Source organism: Oenanthe melanoleuca, chromosome 4A, assembly GCF_029582105.1.
Source record: "Oenanthe melanoleuca isolate GR-GAL-2019-014 chromosome 4A, OMel1.0, whole genome shotgun sequence".
NCBI lineage: Eukaryota > Metazoa > Chordata > Aves > Passeriformes > Muscicapidae > Oenanthe > Oenanthe melanoleuca.
The window spans coordinates 529473-552437 of NC_079338.1; the positions used below are offsets into that span (position 1 = coordinate 529473).

General features: G+C 57.9%; 3 protein-coding genes across 6 annotated transcripts in view; all 3 read left to right on the forward strand.

Moving 5' to 3' along the window:
• ARHGAP36 (Rho GTPase activating protein 36) overlaps positions 1-22965 on the forward strand; it is a 59550-nt gene that overhangs the window by 16596 nt on the left and 19989 nt on the right. The gene's annotated exons all lie outside the window — the stretch shown is intronic.
• On the forward strand, positions 669-5747 carry LOC130253008 (regulator of cell cycle RGCC-like). 2 transcript variants are annotated; one of them, XM_056491196.1, is made up of 5 exons: positions 669-1064; positions 1530-1685; positions 2365-2445; positions 2664-2726; positions 5477-5747. In XM_056491196.1, exons 2-5 carry the CDS (start codon positions 1532-1534, stop codon positions 5515-5517), a joined length of 339 nt encoding a protein of 112 aa, XP_056347171.1. In that variant the 5' UTR covers positions 669-1064; positions 1530-1531; the 3' UTR covers positions 5518-5747. The 2 variants fall into 2 exon arrangements, with proteins under 2 accessions (XP_056347171.1, XP_056347173.1); XM_056491198.1 differs by lacking the exon at positions 5477-5747 and adding an exon at positions 3877-4304.
• Positions 11799-22965, forward strand: part of LOC130252991 (H(+)/Cl(-) exchange transporter 5) — a 28159-nt gene continuing 16992 nt past the window's right edge. Inside the window, exons 1-2 of one of the 3 annotated variants that reach the window (XM_056491151.1) lie at positions 11799-11879; positions 21639-21788. In XM_056491151.1, coding sequence (XP_056347126.1) covers positions 21656-21788 — 133 coding nt within the window. In that variant the 5' untranslated portion in view covers positions 11799-11879; positions 21639-21655. Of the gene's footprint in view, positions 11910-18667; positions 18688-21638; positions 21789-22965 lie in introns of those variants that run through there. The other 2 variants (XM_056491155.1, XM_056491150.1) reach the window with 2 other exon arrangements.

A 22965-nucleotide genomic window follows, 5' to 3' on the forward strand; every position in this document is an offset into this window, starting at 1 on the left:
CATGAGGCTGTTCAGCCCCTCCGGGGACGGGCACTGCACCCTGCCCAGGGCAGCCGTGCCAGGAGGGAATTTTTCCTAAAATCCAGCCTGACCCTAAAACCCAATCTGACCCCAATATCCAGCCTGACCCTAAAATCCAACCTGACCCTAAAATCCATCCTGACCCCGATATCCAACCTGACCCTCCCTGTCACTTCAGCCTCTCTGTCCCTGTCCCACCTCCTGTTGGGGGTTTGGGGGGTTTTGGGATGTTTGTTTGGGGTTGTTTGTTTGGGGATGTTTGTTTGGGGTTGTGTGTTTGGGGGTGTTTGGGGCGTGTATTTGGGGGTATTTAGGGAAGTTTATTTGGGGGTGTTTTTTTGGGGATGTTTGGGGGGTTTTTGGGGGTATTTGAGGTTTATTTGGGGTTGTTTGTTTGGAGTTGTTTGTTTGGGAGTATTTGGGGTTGTTTGTTTGGGGTTGTGTGTTTGGGGGTGTTTATTTGGGGTTGTTTGGGGTTGGGTGTTTGGGGGTGCTTGGGGCGGTTTGGGGCTGTGTTTGGGGGGTGACCCCGGGACTCCCCCGGTCCCTCCCGACCGTTTTTGGGGGGGGGCGGAGCCTCCCGGTGACCCCGCCCAGCCCCGGTGCGCGGCCAAAAGCGGCGGGAGCGGAGCGGGAGGAGCCGAGCGGCCGGTGAGAGCCGAACCGAGCCGAACCGAACCGAACTAAACTGAGCCGAGCCGAGCCTAACAGAACCGAGCCGAACTAAACTGAACCGAGCCGAGTCTAACAGAACCGAGCTGAGCCGAACTGAACTGAACTGAGTCGAGCCGAACTGAGCTGAACTGAGCCGAGCCGAGCGGCGGCGAGTGCCGAGCAGAGCCGAGCCGAACCGAACCGAGCCGAGCCGAGCCGAGCGGCCGGTGAGTGCCGACCCGAGCCGCACCGAGCGGCTGGTGAGAGCCGAACCGAGCCGAGCCGAGCAGCCAGTGTGTGCCGAACCGAGCCGAACGGAACCGAGCCGAGCCGAGCCGACCAGAACCGAACCGAGCCGCCGGTGAGAGCCGAACCGAGCCGAGCAGCCGGTGAGTACCGAACCGAACCGAGCCGAACCAGGCGATGCCGCCTCCTCGGAACCCCCTTAGCAGCGGCTCCGCTCCTGGGTCACCCTGCGAGCCCCGGGACCGAGCCGGGACGGAGCTGGTACCGAGCGGGGACGGAGCCGGGACGGAGCCGGGGCTCGGGGCTGTCCCCCGGGTCGCGCCCTGTCCCCTCGCTCCCTGTGCCGCCAGGAGCGGCTCTGCTGCCCCTGCATCCCTGCAGTGCCAGGGCCCGGCTGGACACTGGGGCTGGAGCCCCGGGACAGTGCGAGTGGCCCTGCCATGGCACGGGTGGCACTGGGTGGGATTTGGGGTCTGTTCCCACCCGAACCCGGCTGGGGCTGTGTCAAGCCTGGGCAGGAGCGGTTCTTACCGGGCTGGGCTGGGCTGGGTGTGCTGGGCTCCTGCCAGGGGCTCCTGCCGGGCCCCCAACGCCCCGTGTGTCCCCAGCCATGGCCGAGGAGCTCAGCGAGCTGCTGAGGGAGTTCCACGAGGTGATGGAGGACTTTGAGCGGGGCCCCGCCTGCCAGTACCAGCAGCACCTGCAGGAGCTGAAGAGGAGAGCGGGACAGGGCGTGTATGACAGCGGCATCGATGAGCTGGAGAGTGAGTCTGGCTGGGAGTGACACTGGGGAGTGATCTGGGCTGGGGGTGACACTGGGGAGTGATCTGGGGTGAGGGTGACACTGGGGAGTGAGCCTGGGATGGGGGTGACACTGGGGAGAGAGTCTGGGCTGGGGGTGACACTGGGGAGTGAGCCTGGGATGGGGGTGACACTGGGGAGTGATCTGGGCTGGGGGTGACACTGGGGAGTGATCTGGGGTGGGGGTGACACTGAAAGTGAGTCTGGGGCTGAGGAATGACCTTAGTGAGTCTGGCTGGGGATGAGGATGGTGTCAGTCAGGGTGGGAGCTCTGTGGTTCCTCCACCTTCCTGCTGATGCTGCTTGACTCATCCCTGGTGGGCTGGATGAGCAGTTTGGGGGATGAGCAGTATGGGGGATGAGCACTAATGGGGATGAGCAGTTTGGGAAATGACCCCTGGATACCAGCCCAGGACCTGCCACCATCTGCCAGGGCTGCTGCAGTTCCATGGGATGTTGGGGATAACCCATTTCCCTGTAATAACCCTGAAACTGTGCCCAGACAACCTCTGGTGCTCTTTGACCTGAGGAAGGAACTCAATCCCATTGTTCCAAGCATTCCTCGAAGCAGGGGAGGAGAGATGGGGTCCCCAAGAGTGCCACCCCGTGCCCAGGGCCAGGGACTGATCTGTGTGTCCTCAGGTGCCAGCACGTCCCCAGGGAGCAGCCTCAGCTCCAGTGAGGAGCACCTCAACACCCCAGCTGGCACCTTGCCCCCCAAAGGTGAGCCTGGCCCCTCCCAAAGGGTTTGGGTGGGGGTGACAGCCAGCCCTGGGGAGGGGGTGCAGGGTGGCAATGAGCCCTGGTGTCCTGCAGCAGCTGGATTGACACAGCTGTGTCAGGAGCAGGGGCTGGGGAAATGGCAGGGGAAATGGGAAACTGCAGGGAAACTGCAGGGAAACTGATGGGAAACTGATGGGAAACTGCGCTTTTCCCCAAAGCAAAGCTTGGAGACACGCAGGAGCTGGAGGAGTTCATTGCAGACCTGGATAAAGCCTTGGAGGGTACGTGGGCAGCCTTGGTCCCTGTGCTTGCCATGGGATGGGACACCTGGGGTGTGACACATGGGATGGGACACCAGGGATGGGGCACCTGGGATGTGACACATGGGATGGGACACCAGGGATGGGGCACCTGGGATGTGACACCTGGGATGTGACACCTGGGCTGGGACACCTGGGATGTGACACCAGGGATGTGACACCTGGGATGTGACACCTGGGCTGGGACACCTGGGCTGGGACACATGGGATGTGACACATGGGATGTGACACCTGGGATGTGACACCAGGGATGGGACACCAGGGATGTGACACATGGGATGGAACACCTGGGATGTGACACCTGGGATGGAACACCTGGACTGGGACACCTGGGATGTGACACCTGGGATGTGACACCAGGGATGGGTCACATGGGATGGGACACCTGGGCTGAGACACCTGGGATGTGACACCTGGGATGGGTCACCTGGGATGGGACACCTGGGATGGGACACCTGGGATGTGACACCAGGGATGGGGCACCTGGGATGGGACACCTGGGATGGGACACCAGGGATGGGGCACCTGGGATGTGACACCAGGGATGGGGCACCTGGGATGTGACACCTGGGATGTGACACCTGGGCTGGGACTCCTGTTGGTGTTTTTGGGAAGATGCCCTGTGTCCCTCCAGCTGCTGCTCAGAGGCTGCTCTTCACTGAGCAGGAGCAATAAAAAGTCTCTTTCCCTGTGGTGTATCCTAGCCTCCCCCAGCAGGAGGGTGGCTCTGGCTGCTGGCAGGGTCACTGCCCTCCTGCAGGTGTGTTTCCCTCCTGCTCAGAGCCTGTCCCTGTCAGGGGGTGATGCTGTGCTGCCCAGCTCTGCAGAGTTTGGCTGCTCCCCCCTGGCTGCCTTGCTGGGGAAACTGAGGCAGAGGCCACTTCCTCCCACAGGGGCCCTTTGTGACAGGCTGGAGAGAACCTGGGTGAAAAAAAACCCAAACATTTCCCCCCACACAGAGTGTGCAAGGCACAGTTCTGCTCTCTGTTCCCATCCCAAAATGAGCTGGCTGCTGGGAGGGGTTCCTGTGCTGCAGGGAGGGAAGGGAGCAGACCCCCTGCCCCAGATTGTCACCCTGCTGACTGTCACCGTGTTCTCTGTCCCCCTGCAGAGATGTGAGCCTGCAAGAGCAGCCCTGGGTGTCTCTGCTGCTGCCTCTGCTTCTGCACCCCCTGGGTGGGACAGCCCTGGGGACAGGGAGGGCACTGGGCACAGATCCAGCCCTGCCAGCGCCAGGAGAGGACAGCCTGGGTGGGCAAAGGGGTTTGGGGGGAGCTGGGCCACTCCTGAAACCCCCAGAGTGATTCTGGGGCAGATCAGCTTGCAGGACATCACTGTGACCTCAGTGTCCCCCCCAGGCTGGGACCCCCATTGCTTGGTGGCATCTGCCAGTGCTGAGCCTTGCTGTGCATGGGGAGCCCCAGATGGGGCCCTCCCTGCCCCCCAAGTGCCCCTGCCCCAGCTGCTGCTGTAAATACTGTAAAAAAAAGATGGTTTTGCTGTACAGAGGTGGTTCTGTGAACAGGATTTTGGAAGCTGTGCCTGTGTGTGTCCATCTTTGGGGTGGGGCTGGCACTGGAAAAGGGGGAGACTTAGGGAAGCAAGTTCAGTGCCTGGCTGAGGAGGAATAGCAGGAATTCCCTGTCCTGCCTTCCCCTTGGTGCTCAGACAGTGTGGGGTGGGAAAGTCCCTGCCTGTCCCCACGTGCTCAGGGAGCTGCTGCCATCCTGCTGGGGTGGACCAGGGGGTCCTGCTGGGATGGACCAGGGGGATCCTGCTGGGGTGGGTCAGGGGGTCCTGCTGGGGTGGATCAGGGGGTCCTGCTGGGATGGGTCAGGGGGTCCTGCTGGGATGGACCAGGGGGATCCTGCTGGGGTGGATCAGGGGGGTCCTGCTGTGTTTGAACCATGGGGATGGGTCAGGGGGTCCTGCTGGGATGGGTCAGGGGGTCCTGCTGGGGTGGGTCAGGGGGGTCCTGCTGGGGTGGACCAGGGGGTCCTGCTGGGGTGGACCAGGGGGTCCTGCTGGGGTGGGTCAGGGGGGTCCTGCTGGGGTGGACCAGGGGGTCCTGCTGGGATGGACCAGGGGGTCCTGCTGGGGTGGGTCAGGGGGGTCCTGCTGGGGTGGATCAGGGGGGTCCTGCTGGGGTGGATCAGGGGGTCCTGCTGGGGTGGGTCAGGGGGGTCCTGCTGGGGTGGATCAGGGGGTCCTGCTGTGTTTGAACCATGGGGATGGATCAGGGGGGTCCTGCTGGGGTGGATCAGGGGGATCCTGCTGGGGTGGATCAGGGGGTCCTGCTGTGTTTGAACCATGGGGATGGATCAGGGGGGTCCTGCTGCCACTTCCCCCGGGTATTGCCCCTGGCAGCAGCCCAGGGCTGTGGCTTTGCCCTGCCCAGCTGAGCTTTGGCTCTGGATGGGATGCTGGGTGCCCCAGGGGTTCCCCTCCTGCCTTTCCCCTGCAGTTTCCCATCCCCTGAGCAGGGGGATGCCAGAAGAGGAAGCTGTGGCTCTGCTGTCCCCCGTGGAGCAGAGTCACGTGTGGCTGAGCAGGAAATGAGCAGTTTGTGTTCCTGCCCTGGGCCTGGGTGCTGAGCAGAGTCCTGGACCCCTCTGCCCTCCCAGGACTGAGCACACACAGCTCCCAGCCTGGGCCAGCTGGGCAATCATCTTTATCTTTCCATAAGATAAAGATTTCCATCCTCCCTCCAGGAGATATCTCCTGTTCATGGCCAGTGAGTCCCAGGGCATGACTGATAAAATTCCATCATCCCACTGGGAGATGCTCCAGCCAGGGGAGGAGCCAAGCCTTTCCTACCCAGATAAAAACTGACATTTGGGACACCAAGGAACCTTCTTTCCACTGGATTCCAGAGGAAAACCAGACCTTTCCACATCATCCCTGGAGCTTCAGAGGAAACTGCACCTTCTCCAGGAGCACTGCTCCAGCTGAACCACATCTGCCCCTGCAGGAGGATGCAGCCACCATTGAATGGGACTGTGCCAACACCCTGACTGACTGACGGGTGTCAGCTTGGATTCTGACTCTGGCAGGGATTGGGATTGTTCTGTGTAATACTGCATTGCTATTTTAATTTTCCTAGTCAAAAACTGTTATTTCTATATCTTTAACTGAGACCTCCTTATTTCAAAATTACAATAATTTGGAGGGAGGGGGTTTACATTCTGCATTTCAAAGAGAAACTTCTGCCTTTATTGGCAGACACCTGTCCTCCAAACCAGGACACACTCAGAGATGTCTGTGACACTCAGGGGTGTCTGTGTCACCCAGGGGTGTCTGTGTCACCCAGGGCTCTGTGGGGACACCCAGCCCACACCACTGGCTGCTGTGGGACTGTCCCCACCGTGCTCAGTGTCACTGAGATTTTCCCCTCTGAGTCACAGCGGTGCTCGGGTGTCACTGTCCCCGGGCCCCTTCCACCCCCACAGCAGTGACAAGTGTTGCCAAGCTACAGAAATAAATATTTTCCAGCCCCAAATGTGCTGAGGTCGATAACCCCCCAGCCACAGCACAGCCCTGGTGACACCCCGGGCTTGGTTTGTTTGTTGTGGGGGTTGCCAGGAGCAGCTTTGGGGTCACCCTGGGCTCCTCCAGCCCCTTGGGGTCGGGGTGGGTGGGTGGGAGCTGCCCCTGTCCCAGGGCTGAGCTGTCCCATCAGCACAGGGTCCGTGGGTTACAGGGTCCGTGGGTTATAGGATCCATGAGTTACAGGGTCTGTGGGTTATAGGATCCATGAGTTACAGGGTCCGTGGGTTACAGGATCAATGGGTTACAGGATCCATGAATTACAGGGTCTGTGGGTTATAGGATCCATGGGTTATAGGATCCATGAATTACAGGGTCTGTGGGTTATAGGATCCATGGGTTATAGGATCCATGAGTTACAGGGTCCGTGGGTTACAAGGTCCGTGGGTTACAGGGTCTGTGGGTTACAGGGTCTGTGGGTTATAGGATCCATGGGTTATAGGATCCATGAGTTACAGGGTCCGTGGGTTATAGGATCTCTGGGTTACAGGGTCTGTGGTTGTAGGGTCTGTAGGTAACAGGATCTGTGATTACAGGATCCATGGGTTACAGGATCTCTGGGTTGCAGTGTCTGTAATTATAGGATCTCCAGGCTGCAGGGTCTGTGATTACAGGATCTGTGGATTATAGGGTCTGTGGGTTATAGGATCCATGGGTTGCAGGGTCTGTGATTGCAGGGTCCATGGGTTACAGGATCCATGGAATACAGGGTTTGTGATTATAGGATCTCTGGGTTACAGGCTCTGTGGCTGTAGGGTCTATAGGTTACAGTGTCTGTGATTATAGGTTCTGTGGCTGTAGGGTCCATGGGTTACAGGCTCTGTGGGTTACAGGATCTCTGGGTTACAGGCTCTGTGACTGTAGGATCTCTGGGTTACAGGCTCTGTGGGTATAGGATCCATGGGTTACAGGCTCTGTGGGTTACAGGCTCTGTGGGTATAGGATCCATGGGTTACAGGCTCTGTGGGTTTAGGATCCATGGGTTACAGGCTCTGTGGGTATAGGATCCATGGGTTACAGGCTCTGTGGGTTACAGGCTCTGTGGGTATAGGATCCATGGGTTACTGGGTCTGTGGGTTACAGGGTCTGTGGGTATAGGATCCATGGGTTACAGGCTCTGTGGGTTACAGGCTCTGTGGGTATAGGATCCATGGGTTACAGGCTCTGTGGGTTACAGGCTCTGTGGGTTATAGGATCCATGGGTTACAGGCTCTGTGGGTTACAGGCTCTGTGGGTATAGGATCCATGGGTTACAGGCTCTGTGACTGTAGGATCTCTGGGTTACAGGCTCTGTGGGTTACAGGGTCTGTGGGTTATAGGATCCATGGGTTACAGGCTCTGTGGGTATAGGATCCATGGGTTACAGGCTCTGTGGGTTACAGGCTCTGTGGCTGTAGGATCTCTGGGTTACAGGCTCTGTGGGTTACAGGCTCTGTGGCTGTAGGATCTCTGGGTTACAGGCTCTGTGGGTTACAGGATCTCTGGGTTACAGGCTCTGTGGGTTACAGGCTCTGTGGGTATAGGATCCATGGGTTACAGGCTCTGTGGGTTACAGGGTCTGTGGGTTATAGGATCCATGGGTTACAGGCTCTGTGGGTATAGGATCCATGGGTTACAGGCTCTGTGGCTGCAGGTCCGTGCTCCTGCCCGTGCCCTGCAGGTGCAGCTGCACAATCGATCAGTGAACACTCACATCCTGCAGTGCAGGGCAGTTCCTCCCCAGGGCCCTGCAGGAAAAGCTTCCAAGGCAGGGCTGGAGAGGGGCTGTGCTGCTGCTCAGGGCCACCAGCCCCAGAGGCTGGCCCTGCTCTCAGTGTCACTGCTGTCCCTGCTGTCCCTGCTCTCACTGTCCCTGCTCTCACTGTCCCTGCTCCCTGCTGTCCCTGCTGTCCCTGCTCTCACTGTCACTGCTGTCCCTGCTGTCGCTGTCCCTGTTCTCAGTGTCCCTGCTGTCCCTGCTGTCCCTGCTTTTCCCCACTCTCACATCCCCAGGAAAAGGGAAGGAGGGAGGATGGATCCCTCAAGGCAGGCTCCAACCCTGGTGGAGCTGGAGGAGCTCCTCACCCTGCCCAGGTGTGACAGTGAAGCTGCTCCCACCTGGCAGGATCTCCCTCCCAGATGGGGCAGGAAGAGTCACCAGAGTTCCCCCAAAAGAAGCTGCTGCCCCTCTGCAGTTTGGAGAGGAACCTCATCTCCCTGGGGAGGGAAGTTCCTGGCTGCCCAGACAGTCTGGCTGTGGTGGAGGAGGCTGCAGCTATTTTGGGAGACAGCCTCACCCCAGGGATGTCACAGGCTTCCCCTCCTCTGAAGCCCCCTCACATAATTTTATGGAATCCCAGAATGGTTTGGGTTAAAAGGGACCTTAAAGCCCACCCTGCTCCCCTGTCCTCTGCTCCAAACCCCAGTGTCCAGCCTGGCCTTGGGCACTGCCAGGGGTCCAGGGGCAGCCACAGCTGCTCTGGGCACCTGTGCCACCCTCCCACCCTGCCAGGGAACAATTCCTGCCCCAAATCCCAAAATCCCCAAATCCCAAAATCCATCCATGCCCTCTGGCAGTGGGAGCCATTCCCTGTGTGCTGTCCCTCCATCCCTTGTCCCCAGCCCCTCTCCAGCTCTCCTGGAGCCCCTCAGGCTCTGAGCTCCCCCTGGAACCTCCTTGTCTCCAGGTGAGCACCCCCAGCCTGGCTCCAGCCCTGGGGCATGGAGGGGATTTTCCCACCTGTGCAGAATTTGGGTTTTCCAGAGGTTGCTGCTGCACCCCAGGGCTGGGAGGATCCTCAGCAGCGCTGGGGCTCCTGCTGTGCCTGTGGGGGCTCTGAGTGAGCTCCAGCTGCCCAGGGGACAGGAGAGCCCCCTCTCCCAAGGATCCCAGCCCCAGGATGGAACAGACAGACTCCCCCAGGGATGGAAGGAATCAGCCTCCCCCAGGGATGGGAGGACACAGCCTCCCCCAGGTTTGGGAGGACACAGCCTCCCCCAGGGATGGAAGGACACAGCCTCCCCCAGGGATGGGAGGAATCAGCCTCCCCCAGGGATGGAAGGACACAGCCTCCCCCAGGTTTGGGAGGACACAGCCTCCCCCAGGTTTGGGAGGAATCAGCCTCCCCCAGGGATGGGAGGACACAGCCTCCCCCAGGTTTGGGAGGACACAGCCTCCCCCAGGTTTGGGAGGAATCAGCCTCCCCCAGGGATGTGAGGACAGCCTCCCCCAGCCCTGCTGGGCTCAGAGCCTCTGACCAGGGTTTGCTGTTTCTCCCCTCAGCCTCTGCCCTCCCCCCGCAGGTATCCGGAGGACAATGCTGGTGCCGGTGGCCAGCACGGCATCCTGTCCCCTCTGTCCCCTCTGTCCCCCTCCCCGGCCCTTCCCGGGATTGTTCTGCTCTGCTGTCCCCCGGGAGGGGCAGGGAGGGGCTGCTGGGTCTGGCTCTGGGATGGAGCAAGGAAAAGCCCTCCTGTCCCTGAGTGTCCCTGGTGCTCCCAGCCCTCGGTCCGAGCTTACAGAGCCCGGGCTGAGCCCAGGCTGAGCTCAGCAGAGCCGTGGCTGGACCAGGCTGGGCTGGGGGCACCGGCCTCAGCCCTGAGCTGATCAATCCAATCCCATCCTGTGCCCCCATTCCTGGCTCTGAGCCCCCATTCAGGCAGGGCTGAGCCTGCAAACACCCTCCCACCATAATCCCCAATTCCTGTGCCCAGCTTGCCCCAGCTGTGATCTTTGGACCTGGAAATCTCTGCTTGCTCCCCAGGAATTCTCCATGCTTAGGTCTCCACATCCGAGTGCTGTGGGGAATATTTAGACTGTAAAGTTCAGCTCTTTTCCCATTTGGCTGATATTTACTTTATTTGGGATATGTTCATAGAATCCAGGACTGGTTTGGGTTGGGAGATCCTGTTCCACCCCCTGCCCTGGGCAGGGCACCTTCCCCTGTCCCAGGCTGCTCCAACCTGGAGCTCCAGGGGCAGCCACAGCAGTGCCAGGGCCTCACCCCTGAGGGTTTCTGGCCAATATTCCATCTGCCCCGGCCCTCTGGCTGTTGGAAACCATAACTCTGGCTCTCTGCTGGCTCTAGGGAGACAAGGATCTGCCACAGCAGAAGGCTGTGGGTCCATCCTGGAATGATGTGCTGGGGGACACTGGCCACGTGTTTCCACTTCTGCTATTTCAGGGTTTCCTGCTTCCCCTTCCAGCCTGGGCTGCCCCTGCCTTGCTGGGCTCCACATCCAGCCTGGGGGATTGGTTCTTCCTTCTGGAGCTGCTCCTGAGCGTGGGAAACAATGGGCAGGAAACTGGGGATGGGGTCTGTGCTCCTTCCCCTGGGGCTGGGGGGCTCAGCCTGCAGAAAAGGGGGGTCAGGAGGGACCTGGGGGAGGTGTGGGGGCGGCAGGATGAAAGGAAACGCCCCAAATTGTGCCAGGGGAGGGTCAGGCTGGAAGTTGGGACAATTCCTTCATGGACAGGGTGTCCACTCCAGGTGGAGTGCCCGTCCCTGGAGAAGAGGAAGGAGAAGGAGAAGGAGAAAATAATAACGGGAGCTCCTGCCCGGGCCGCTGCTGCCCTCTAGTGACCCCCACATGGGGACTGGGGACACTGGGAACACTGGAGGGGACACTGGGGACACTGGGGGGGCTCTGGTGGTGGCACTGCGTGGGGGGACAAGGAGGAGGATCATTGGGGGGGTTTCTTCTGGGAGGCCAGGGGTCAGTGATGGGGTCAGTGATGGGGTCAGCGATGGGGGGTCAGTGATGGGGTCAGTGGGGGGGTCAGCGATGGGGTGTCAGCGATGGGGGGTCAGCGATGGGGTGTCAGTGATGGGGGGTCAGTGCTGGGGTCAGTGCTGGGGTCAGTGCTGGGGTCAGCGATGGGGTGTCAGTGATGGGGTCAGTGATGGGGTGTCAGTGCTGGGGTCAGTGATGGGGTCAGTGATAGGGTGTCAGTGATAGGGTCAGTGCTGGGGTCAGTGATGGGGGGTCAGTGATGGGGGGTCAGTGATGGGGGGTCAGTGATAGGGTCAGTGATGGGGGGTCAGTGATGGGGTCAGCGATGGGGTCAGCGATGGGGGGTGTCAGCGATGGGGTCAGTGATGAGGGGTCAGTGATGGGGTCAGCGATGGAGGGGTCAGTGATGGGGTCAGCGATGAGGGGTCAGTGATGGGGGGTCAGTGATGGGGTCAGTGATGGGGGGTCAGTAGCAATGTGGGGGTCCGGAATGGGGTCAGTTATGGGGTAAGCAATGGTCAGCCTCTGCTGGGAGACCGGGGATGGCGCTGGACAGTGACGGGGGTCCGAGGATGGGTGCGAGCGATGGGCCGGAGCGGCCAGGGCAGGACGGAGCCCGCTGTCCCCGCCGTGTCCCCGCCGCGCAGAACGGTGCGCTGCCCCTTTAAGAGCGCGGTGCCCTCACCCAAGATGGCGGCGGCGCGCTCCGCCCGTGCCCGCAGTGCGCGTGCGCGGGGAGCCGTGACCGCCGCTCGCCCCGCCCCTTCCGCCCGCCCCGCCGGAGCAGCCGCCGCAGGGGCCGCGGGCGCCGGGCCCGGGACGGGCCGGGCCGGACAGAACGGGACAGGGCCCGAGGTGAGGGGACGGTACGGGACAGGGCCCGAGGTGAGGGGACAGGTACGGGACAGGGCCGGGGATGAGGGGACAGGTACGGGACAGGTACGGGGGTGAGGGGACATGGCCCGAGGTGAGGGGACAGGTACGGGACAGGTACGGGGATGAGGGGACAGGTACGGGACAGGTACGGGGGTGAGGGGACAGGGCCGGGACAGGGCCGGGGTCGCTCCCGGAGCCGCAGCGCGGTCCGTGCCCCTGCCGGAGTGTCCCCTCCCCTGGGCCCTGGTGGGTGAGAGCAGCGCGGCCGCCGCCCCCGAGCTCCGCAGGAGGTGGCGGTGGCAGCTCGGGCACTGACGGAACCCGGGGCTTGGGGTCCCCGCGGCGGGTCCCCCAGCAGAGACTGCCCATCGCTGACCCCATCACTGACCCCCCATCGCTGACCCCCATCACTGACCCCATCACTGACCCCCCCATCACTGACCCCCCCATCACTGACCCCATCACTGACCCCATCACTGACCCCCCATCACTGACCCCCCCATCACTGACCCCCCCATCACTGACCCCATCACTGACCCCCCCATCACTGACCCCATCACTGACCCCATCACTGACCCCCCATCACTGACCCCATCACTGACCCCCCCATCACTGACCCCATCACTGACCCCATCACTGACCCCATCACTGATCCCCATCACTGACCCCATCACTGACACCCCATCACTGACACGACCCCATCACTGACCCCCCATCACTGACCCCCCATCACTGACCCCCCATCACTGACCCCCCATCACTGACCCCATCACTGACCCCCCCATCACTGACCCCATCACTGACCCCATCATTGACCCCCCATCACTGACCCCCCATCACTGACCCCATCATTGACCCCATCACTGACCCCCCCATCACTGACCCCTCATCTCTGACCCCATCACTGACCCCATCACTGACCCCCCCTCACTGACCCCATCACTGACCCCCCATGACCCCATCACTGACCTCGTGGCTGTGACTGGCAGGAGTCAGTGGCTTCCAACTGCCAGAGGGCTGGTTTGGATGGGGACTGGGTTTGGATGGGTGCAGGGTTTGGATGGGGACTGGGTTTGGATGGGTGCAGGGTTTGGATGGGAACCAGGGGAGGAATTCTCCCCAGGAAGGAGGGCAGCCCTGGCACAGGTGCCCAGAGCAGCTGTGGCTGCCCCTGGATCCCTGGCAGTGCCCAAGGCCAGGCTGGACACTGGGGTTTGGAGCACCTGGGACAATGAAAGGTGTCCCTGCCCATGACAGGATCAGGTTTTGGGCTCAAAGATGGGCTTTGAGGTCCCTTTTGGCCCCAAACCCTCTCGGTGCCTCCTGTGTGAAGTGGCAGCAGCCCCACAGTTCAGCCAGTGGGGCTCTGTGTCCTGGCTGGGTTTCCTTGCCTGGAGCCCCCTCTGCCCCGGCAGCTCCAGGGGAGCCAGGCTGGCGGCAGCAGCAGCTGATCCTCGGCACGAGGTGCACACGCCCTGCTGGTGATAAACGAGCCTCTGGAGTGGTCACTGAGCACTCAGTGGGGTGGGGCAGCACAGGGATGGGGTGGGATTCCCCTGGCTGTCCCTACACGTGTCTGGGTGCTCGAGGAAAAGTCCCCTCTGGAGGAACCTCCAGGAGCAGGCAGGGTGAGAAGCAGAGCAGCTGGAATTGGGGAATCCTGTGCTGCTCTGTGCTCCCAGCCTCTGGGTGCTGGCAGCTTTGGCTTGTCCAGGCTTTAAAGCCTTCCTCAATCCTGGAGCTCGTTCCTCAGGTTTTTGCAGGCAGAATAAAATGAGTGATTCAGCTTTTTACATCTGTTCAGGGCAGGTGCTTGTGGAATGCACGTTTTGGAATTTTCCAGGTGTTGGTGGTTCTGTTCCAGGCTCAGGGGGCTGTGGGGACATGGCTGGCAGACACTACTGCTCCTCTGGCTCCTGTTATTCCCACAAGGACTCAAAACCAGGGTTGTCCTTGTTTCCACGTGCTGCTTGTGTAGAGTAGAGAATTGTTTTTAATTCTTTGGGGTGCAGCAGCCAAATCATCATCTGGCTGTGCACAGGGCTGGGGGTTGTGACCTCACACTTGGATTTGTGCTGCTGTGCCTTCCATCTTCACCCTCCCTTCCCTAAATCCCAGATGATTTCTTTCCCTCTGTCACAGTCCCTCATTTTCTTCTTCACTCCTTGTTGTGCAAGCTGGCACCAGCTGGATGTGGCTGCTGCTCAGGGAAGGCAAGTTGGCCCCCAGTTTCTGAGCTGGAGCACGTTCACCCAGAGCTCTTCCTGCAGGGTGGCAGTCCCTGGGGTGCTGTGGCAGTTGCAGGAAGGATGTCTGCAGCCCCAGGCTGGCACTGAGTGACCCTGCCACAGCCTGGTCACGCTCTCACCCAGCAGGTTTGTCCAGAATTGGGCTCAGGTGTGACACACAGGTGACAGCATGGCTGGGCTGGCTCTGTGCATCAGGCCTTTAATTGTTCCCTCTGGGATAACTCCCCACTCACGTGCAGGTGTTTGTGAGGGACTGGTTGTGTAGGTCATGGGGTGTTTTGTGCTGGAAGGGACCTGGAAGCACATCCAGTGCCAGCCCTGCCAGGGACAGGGGCTCCAGGCCCTGTCCAGCCTGACCTTGGGCACTCCCAGGGGCAGCCACAGCTTCTCTGGGCACACCCCTCACCCTCAAAGAGTTTCTCCCCAGTGTCCCACACAACCCTCTGGCAGCTGAAGCCACCATTCCTGGCTCTCCATGGATCTCTCCTGGCTCTCCACTTGCTTTGGTTGGAACCAGGATGCTACAGCTGTCCCTGGAGTTTGGGGACAGGAGCAAGCCTAGCTGAGCCCTTAGCCCTGACACAGCAGCTGGTGGCATTTTGGGCTGGGATATTCCTTCAGACCCCTGATTTTCTTTTGGTAGTCCCTTTTCCTCCAGAGTATTTGGAGCCAGAAATGTCCCAGTTTGTGCTGTTGCTGGGTGGAAGGTGAGGCTGGAATGTGTGTCCTGCTTTGGGAGGAGGCTGGAGCCATCCCTGGAGACTGAATGAGGCTGGAGAGTGGCTGCAGGGCTGTGCTGGCCCTGTGCTCTGCTGCCAGCCTCTTGTGCCTCGTGCTGGGGGGTTCAGAGCAGCTGGGCTGTGATCCAGCACACTCAGCTGCCTTTATTCCTCCCTCCTTCAGGAGCTTCTGTTCATTTCTTAACCATCAGCAGGGAAGGAGGGTTTGTAGTTCAGGCCTGGGAGTGGAATGAGATCCTGTGGTTTGATAAAAATGTGTAAAATCATCTCCTGGTCGTGTGCTGAGCAGCTGGGATGGATTCTGTGGAGAGGTCAGGTTCCAGCCTGGCCTTGGCTCTCCTCCCCTGAGCCTTCCCCTCCCCTCAGGGAGGCTTCCCCAGCCTGTTCTCTCCAGGATTTTGTGCAAGTTGGGTGTTTGGTGTTCTCTTTGTGCCTGAAAATCCCTGTTAAACCTGTTGTAGCTTAGTTCTCATCAGAGTGAATCTGGTTCTGTGTGGTGCTGTTTGGAGTTTGGGCTGTGCTGAGAGGTGTCTCCTGAAAAGAACACTAGAAGGGGAAGGTGTTCTGCTGGAAGAGATCCAGCGTGATGGATCACAGATCACATGAGCATGGAATGACACATTTCCAGCTGGGACTTGATGCAGTTGTGACACTAAACTGGACTATAAAATAGAATTGGAAATATCTGTTCCAGTCTTGCTTTTGTAGCCATTACAGTCCTTAAAGCAATTAAGGGAGAAAGAAAAATGAAAAAAAAAGAAGTGATGTTTCAGGTGAGATGGTATTTTATCAGTGGTGATTTGGCTTTTTTTTTTTTAAATCTGGCACAGTTTTGGGCATCAGCTTTCTCTGTTAGATCTGTAGCAGCAGATCCTTTTCCTTTTTGAATTCCAGGAAAATAACAAAACATAGATATAGGAAGAATGGGATAAGTATAAGGCTTGTTGTGATCCAAGGTGTGGAACCTCTGTGGTGGTGAACAGACAGTGTGTGACTCCAGCAGAGACATTTGTAACCTGGAAACTGGAAATGAGCTTACAAAATACTGCAGAACAAACTCACAAACCAGTAACTTACTTATTTGGGGAGTAGAGGATTCTCTTCTTTGTTGCCCAGAGCTGCCCCTGGATCCCTGGAAGTGTCCAAGGCCAGGCTGTAAATAACTGGATTTAGTCTGGAAAATGCAGCTTAGAGTCCAGGAGCAGCCTCCCCTCAGCTGGCCACACATACCTGTGGGTCTGGTCTTGGGCAGTTTCATGTTGAGCTGTTTTTAGTCAAAACATGAAGCAAAAAGGAAAAGGAGCTGGAAGGAGTTGTGAGGAAACTCCTGGGAAGAGGTGGCTGAGCTGAGATTGTGGCTTTTTAACTGAGAGAGAAAATGGTCATGACAGAAAGTTTAGGGAAAAAAAAAAGAGGTTTTGTGTTGAAACCAATGGATGGAGCAGATAACTGTGAATAAGTAACCAAGACATGTTCCTAGTTCTGAGTTGTGGTGCAGCAGTGCTCCCAGCTCAGCTGGAATTGTGTTAAACAATGTTTATTTTGGGTTTTGGGGGCTGGTGCTGGTTCTAGCAGGGCTGGCAGTGCCTCTGGGCACATCTGTGCCCTCAGCTCAGTCTGGAGCTGCTGCTGGGCTGTTTTGGGATGGGTGCCTTGCTGTTTGCCTCTGTTTGAGTGTCCCAGTGTCCTGGGCTGGGGGCAGAGTGCTGGATTATCCCAGGGGAGGATGGAGGTGAGGATGAGGCTCTGTGTGTCTGTGCTTTCTGGGATGGCAGCAAATCCACAGCACCCCGTGAGCCAGGGAACCCCAAAGTGCCCCAGGGTTCCTGTGCTGCCCTGTGCCATGGCTGGGGACATTGCCAGCCCTGTCCCTGCTGCAGGGGGGCAGAGCAGTGCTGCAGGGCTGGCTCCCCTGTGAGCACACTCAGAGCAGCAGGAGAGCCCAGACAGGCCCCAGAACAATGCAGGGCTTTGTGTTCAGCCTGTGCTGGGAGCATTCCAGGGGCTCTCAGACCTGCCGTTGTTGAGGCTGGACACAGGCAGCCCTGCCAGGCTGTGCTGGCCTGTGCTGGAGAGGTCAGCCTTGTGCACAGCTCCTGCAGGCTCCTGCACCAGTGTCCTCTGGGGCCTCACCAGCAGTGGGGCTGGCACAGTCCTGGAGTGCTTTGGGCTGGAGGAGCCCCAGGGGCAGGGACATCTTCCACCATCCCAGGCTGCTCCAAGCCCTGTCCAAGCTGGCCTTGAATATTCAGGGATCCAGGGACAGCCACAGCTTCTCTGGGCACCCTGTGGCAGCCCTCACAGGAAGGGATTCCATCCCAGTATCCCAGCTAACCCTGTCCTCTGCCTGGTGAAGCCATTCCCCCTTGTCCTGTCACTCCAGGCCTTTGGAAATGTGATTTCCTCTCTCCTGTCACTCCAGGCCCTTGGAAATGTGGTGATTTCCTCTCTCCTGTCACTCCAGGCCCTTGGAAATGTGATTTCCTCTCTCCTGCCACTCCAGGCCCTTGGAAATCTGGTGATTTCCTCTCTGCCAAAGCCAGGGCTGGCCGTGGTCACTGCAGACAGCACAGGGAAGGAGGGAATGGCTTGGAAAAATAACATTGTCTTGGAATTGCCTGCAGCAAATCATGGGCTCTGTTGTCACAGCACGGGGACACAGGGTGGCCCCTCCCTGATTTGGCAGCACAGCTGTGCAGGAGACTTCTCAGTTCATGTCTGGAGGGTTGGAATAAAACACAATCCAAACCAGCTCTCTCAGATCACACACAGGTGGAGTTTCACCCTCGTGGGGTCCCTTCCTCTGCTCAGGGTGGGAAATGTGGGGATGTGTTAGTGCTGCTGGCAGCCTGTAGGGTGCTGATGTTGCCCAGACAGGTTGTGGACACCCTGGCAGTGTCCAAGGCCAGGCTGGATGGAGCTTGGAGCCCCCTGGAATGGTGGAAGGTGTCCCTGCCCCTGGGGCTTTAAGGTCCTTTCCAACCCAAATTCCAGGACTATGGAAGCCTGGCTCTGCTGGCTCCCAGCCAGGCACCAGGAGTTTTGACCCAACACTAAATGCTGCATTTTTTTTTTTCTCCTTTCCTCTTTTCAGTTACAACTGGCTTATTCTGCAGTTTTTTTTCCTAGTTTGTCTGCCAGTGGGTCTGGTACTTGTGGGAAGGGATGTGCCTGAGAGCCTGGTGGGGCTGGGGAGGAAGGAGAACCCTGAGCTGTCAAAGCTCAGCTTAGATTTGCTGATCTGTAAAGACTCCCCAGTGCTGTGATCCAGGATTTTGGTTTCCCAGAGGAAACAGGCTCTAGGTGCTAAACTGGCTCCAGTGGTGGCTGCTTGGGATTGCTGCCTGCTCCTGGTGTGATGCTGGAGCTGGGGTCCAGCCTCTCCTCTGACAGGGAGGAAAAAATAGAACAAAAACGCTGTGGGAACTTTTTACATGCTCTGACTGGGAAACCCTGGAGCCTGTGTGCTGGAAGGGCTGGTGCAGTCCCAGTCCCCTCCCAGGGTGGCACTGGGACAGAGGCTGAGGGAGCCCATCTGCTGGGTGCCACCAAGGCTGGAATGAGGAGAAAACCTCGGAATGCTCAGTGTGGGGATTGGAAATGGCAACAGGGCTCTGGCTTCCTGCTGCCAGCACTGTCACTGAGTCACTTCCAGGCAGCCTGGGGACCTGCTGGCTTCTGCTTTGCTGCTTCCCTTTCTTTCCCTGGCTGCCCTGGGAGCAGCAGCACGGAGCAGAGGTGGAGGAGGTGGATGGAGCAGCTGGAGGAGGAGGAGGATGGTGTCACACGGGCCCTGGGGTAGGTACAGGTGCTCTGGGGGTTCTGCAGGGCCAGGGGCAGCTGCTGTCCAATGGAGAATTGGGTAAATTAATAATTAGATAAGCATGAAGACAGTCTGATTTTGTTTTATTTTATTCCTGGAACCTGGGAAAGCATCACTCACCTGTAGAGGGAGTGTTTTGGTAAGAAAAAGTGTCTTGAACCTGTGTGGGGAGCTGGCAGGAGAAGTGAGCATGGAATTATCCTCCTGGGCTCTGCTGTGGCTGCAGGCTGCTGAGTTTGCTGCTGTGGCTTTGGGTTTTAAAGCTGTAAATGAGAAGCAGCTCAGGGAGGGATTGAGGGGAGCAGGAGGTGCCTTGCTCTGGATTTTGCTCCTCCAGCAGGGACTGCTGCTTTCTGTGCAAAGCAGGGAGGTTTAGATGGAAAATGGGGGAGAAATCTTCCCTGGCAGGGTGGGCAGGGCTGGCACAGGTGCCCAGAGCAGCTGTGGCTGCCCCTGGATCCCTGGCAGTGCCCAAGGTCAGTTGGACATTGGGACTTGGAACAGGGGACAGTGGAAGGTGTCCCTGCCATGACAGGAGTTAGAACAGGATGAGCTTTAAAATCCCTCCCACCCCAACATCCTGGGATTCTACAAATACACAGCCCCCATTTCCCACATATTTGCACACTCTGAGTCTTCCTGGAAAACCCCTGTGAAACCATGTTGTGCTGCAGACAACCCTGAGACACAGGAGCAGAGTTCCCTGAGTTCCCTGCTGTGCTTAATCCCTTCCCCCAGGCTGGCAGCTGCATGAGTTGTGCTCCCTGGAAGAGCATCACAGCACTTCAATGCCATGGAATTTTTTTCATTATTAGCTTGCAAATACTAACTTTGAATTGCTGGTTTCTCCTGCCCTCAGCTCTCAGGGTGTGCAGCTGCTTGTGCCTTCCCAAGCACCCTGCTCCCCTCAGCTCCCTCTTCTCCAGGATTTCTGCAGCAGTTTGGTGAGCAAACACAGCCTGGAGCTTTAGGGCATGTTCCACCATGGGGGGCTCAGGCTGGCCCGGGCTCTGGGTGCTGTGCTGGCTGTTCTGTGCAATAGGAAGTGTTTTCTGCAGAGTGTGTCATCCAGCCTGTTGGGAAGTGCTGGTTTGCTTTTTCCCTTCCTGGAACAGCCCTGAGCTGTTTTTTCTTTGAATTCTCTGGAAGAAAATCAGGGTTTGCAAGAGCAAATTGCACATGGCCAGCAGTGAGTCCAGGTGGGCAGCCTGGCCTGGATCAGGAACTGTGTGTCCAGGGCAGCCTCAGGTTCAGACTGGACACCAGCAGGGATTTCTTCACAGGAATCTTGCTGACATTGTCTGGTTGTTTTGGTTTGGGGTAAATTTGGGAGGAAATCTTTAAAAATTTGTTTGAGAAGGAGCTGCCCAGGGAGGTTTGGAGTCCCCATCCCTGGAGGTGGCACTCAGTGCTCTGGGGATTTGGCACAGTTTGGACTTGATGGTCTGAAATGATTCTGTGGTTCTGTCTTCTCATGGAGGTGCAAAGATTCCCACTTCCATGTGGCAAGAGCTGTTTTCAAGGCTTAGATCTGACTTTCCCCTCACAATTAAGTTTATTATTATATTTTCAGAGCTTGTGCTTTTGTAGTTCCTCTGCCATCCTGGCATGAGTAGAGATTGGTGGGTGTTGGAGCCCTGGAATGGGAGTTTTGAACTTTCTGTGCTGGCAGGCACTGACCCCCAGGAGAACTCTGCATTTGACCTGAGGATTTTGGAGAAGGCTCCCAAAATTGAGTGATAGAGCTGGGATTGTGGCTGTGTGGTGAATAGAGGTGTGTAATAGCACAGGGTGAAAAATTCAGAATTTAAGATCCTAGTATAGAACAATGTATAGAAAGCAAGATGGAGGTTTTAGGGTGGGAGATTGTTCTTCTTCACCTTCTTCGTGGGTCTGGGTGATATTTTATGATTAGATAGAAAAGTTCTCATTGCAGGTCATGGGTGATTGGTTATTGGGCTAAAAATAATTTAGGTGTCATTTCTGAATTTCTTAGTTGGCCCTTAAAAGGCCTTGTAGAAAGAGAGATACATCTCCATTTTTAGCTGGTTAGCTGGAAGTGCTGTAGAACTCACAGAAATTCATAGGTAAGAGTCCCAGCAAGAAATTCCATGTCCTGTGCATTCAATCCTGACCCTGGCAAGAAGAAAAAGAAGAAAAAAAAAAAAAATCAGTGCAAACCTGTTGAGAGCAGGTGTGGGGTTATTTAATAAATCCATCAGGGTGGCTCTTCCCTGCTAACTCTGGAATTCCTGCCTAAAATTCGGGGGACATCATGGGTGACATCACTCTTCCCAGGGGCTGGGCAGTGCAGCCTCTGCCTCCAGGGCCTGTTTGGGTTGGAGGATGGTTTTTCTGTGCCCTGACAGTCTCTGTGCTGCAGGAGTGCAGGCTCTGGCCATGGAGCACAGGGGCTATCAGCAGGGTCTGTGCAGGTCCTGTTTGGGTTGGAGGATGGTTTCTCTGTGCCCTGAGCATCCCCTGTGCTGCAGGAGTGCAGGCTCTGGCCATGGAGCACAGGGACTATCAGCAGGGTCTGTGCAGGTCCTGTTTGGGTTGGAAGATGGTTTTTCTGTGCCTTGACAGTCTCTGTGCTGCAGGTGAGCAGGCTCTGGCCATGGAGCACAGGGACTATCAGTGCAGCCTCTCCAGGTCCTGTTTGGGTTGGAGGATGGTTCTGGCTGTGCCCTGACAGTCTCTGTGCTGCAGGAGTGCAGGCTCTGGCCATGGAGCACAAGGGCTATCAGCAGGGTCTGTGCAGGTCCTGTTTGGGTTGGAGGATGGTTTTTCTGTGCCCTGACAGTCTCTGTGCTGCAGGAGTGCAGGCTCTGGCCATGGAGCACAAGGGCTATCAGCAGGGTCTGTGCAGGTCCTGTTTGGGTTGGAGGATGGTTCTGGCTGTGCCCTGACAGTCTCTGTGCTGCAGGAGTGCAGGCTCTGGCCATGGAGCACAAGGGCTACCGGCGGGGCAGCTTCCAGAGCGGCACCAGTGACGAGGACATGCTGGAAATCGCGGGGGCGTCGCTGGAGCTCGGCGTGCCCGACGATGACCCGCCGCTGGACAGGGAGCTGGGAGGTAACTGCCCCTGCTCTGCCCTCTGTCTGTCCTGGTGCCTTTGCTGGGCTTGCATGGCAGTGTTTGCTGTGGGTCTGCTGTTTTCTGGCTGAGGAGTTTGCAGGATTCCATCCCTGCCTGTGTGGCTCCTGAGCTGTGACATCCTCTGGCTTCAGGTGAGTTTCCCAAGGCAGCTGCTGTGGGGAGGAGCTGGCAGTGGCAGGAGGGTCCATGTGAGTCCGTGGAATTGCAGCACTGAGCCATTCCTGAGGGTTGTGATGTGAGCACAGACTGTCCCCTCCCTTCCCTTCTTGCTGATCTGAAATTTTGGAGGTTTGTCATCCTGGCAGGATCTCTGTGTGTGGCAGCACAGAGGATTTGGTGATTCCCCTGCACCTTGTCTGGACAGAGGGTCTGCTCCTCCTCCTCTGAAATTCTGGAGAATTAATGAATGGAGAATTAATGGATCTGCTGGACTCCAAGGACAGCTTCCCCTGGACGAGGCTCTCCCTGCTGGCAGGGTGCTCAGATCCTCAGGGGAGGTGACACTGAAGTAAAAGAGGAAACTAAAGGGGGAAGAGTTCCTTGCCTGAATGCCAGTTTCAGTTCTCCATGTGAACTTCCCCTGCTGACTGCAGAAGTTGGCTGGCACATGTTGGGTGCCAGGTGTGAAACCTGAAGCTGTGGGGGTGGTGGCTGAGGTTCTCCCCTCCTTTCACAGGAAGACTCAAGTGTTTCAGTGGTGGAAGGTCTCCTTTCCTCTGTGGCTTTGAAAAGGTTTTTTCTCTTCGAGCTCTAAAGGCAAGAGTTGAGGCAGGGATGGGTTTGGACTGAGAGAGGGAAGACTGAGGTTAGATTTAGGAAGAAATTGTTTCCTGCAGGGTGGGCAGGGCTGGCACAGGTGCCCAGAAAAGCTCTGGCTGCCCCTGGATCCCTGGCAGTGCCCAAGGCCAGGCTGGACTCGGGGTTTGAGCAGCCTGGGGCAGTGGGAGGTGTCCTGCCATGGCAGGGGGAATATGGAATGAGCTTTTAAGTCCCTTCCGTGACTCCATGATCAGAGGTCTGAGTGCTCAGCTTGCCCTGAATGATTCCTGGTGCTTATAAGCACAAACAGGGTTTAGCTGTGAGTTATTGTCCATTTTAAATTAAAAATTAACTTAAAATTGAAGTGGGAGCCTTGAGCTGGCTCATCTCCCCA

Excerpts from the sequence above, each read along its gene's own strand:
- LOC130253008 (XM_056491196.1), top strand. The coding sequence starts at position 1,532 with ATGGCCGAGGAGCTCAGCGAGCTGCTGAGGGAGTTCCACGAGGTGATG. Across the intron at positions 2,446-2,663 it reads TGGCACCTTGCCCCCCAAAG|CAAAGCTTGGAGACACGCAG; the intron begins GTGAGCCTGGCC and ends TTTTCCCCAAAG. Across the intron at positions 2,727-5,476 it reads CCTGGATAAAGCCTTGGAGG|GAGATATCTCCTGTTCATGG; the intron begins GTACGTGGGCAG and ends TCCTCCCTCCAG.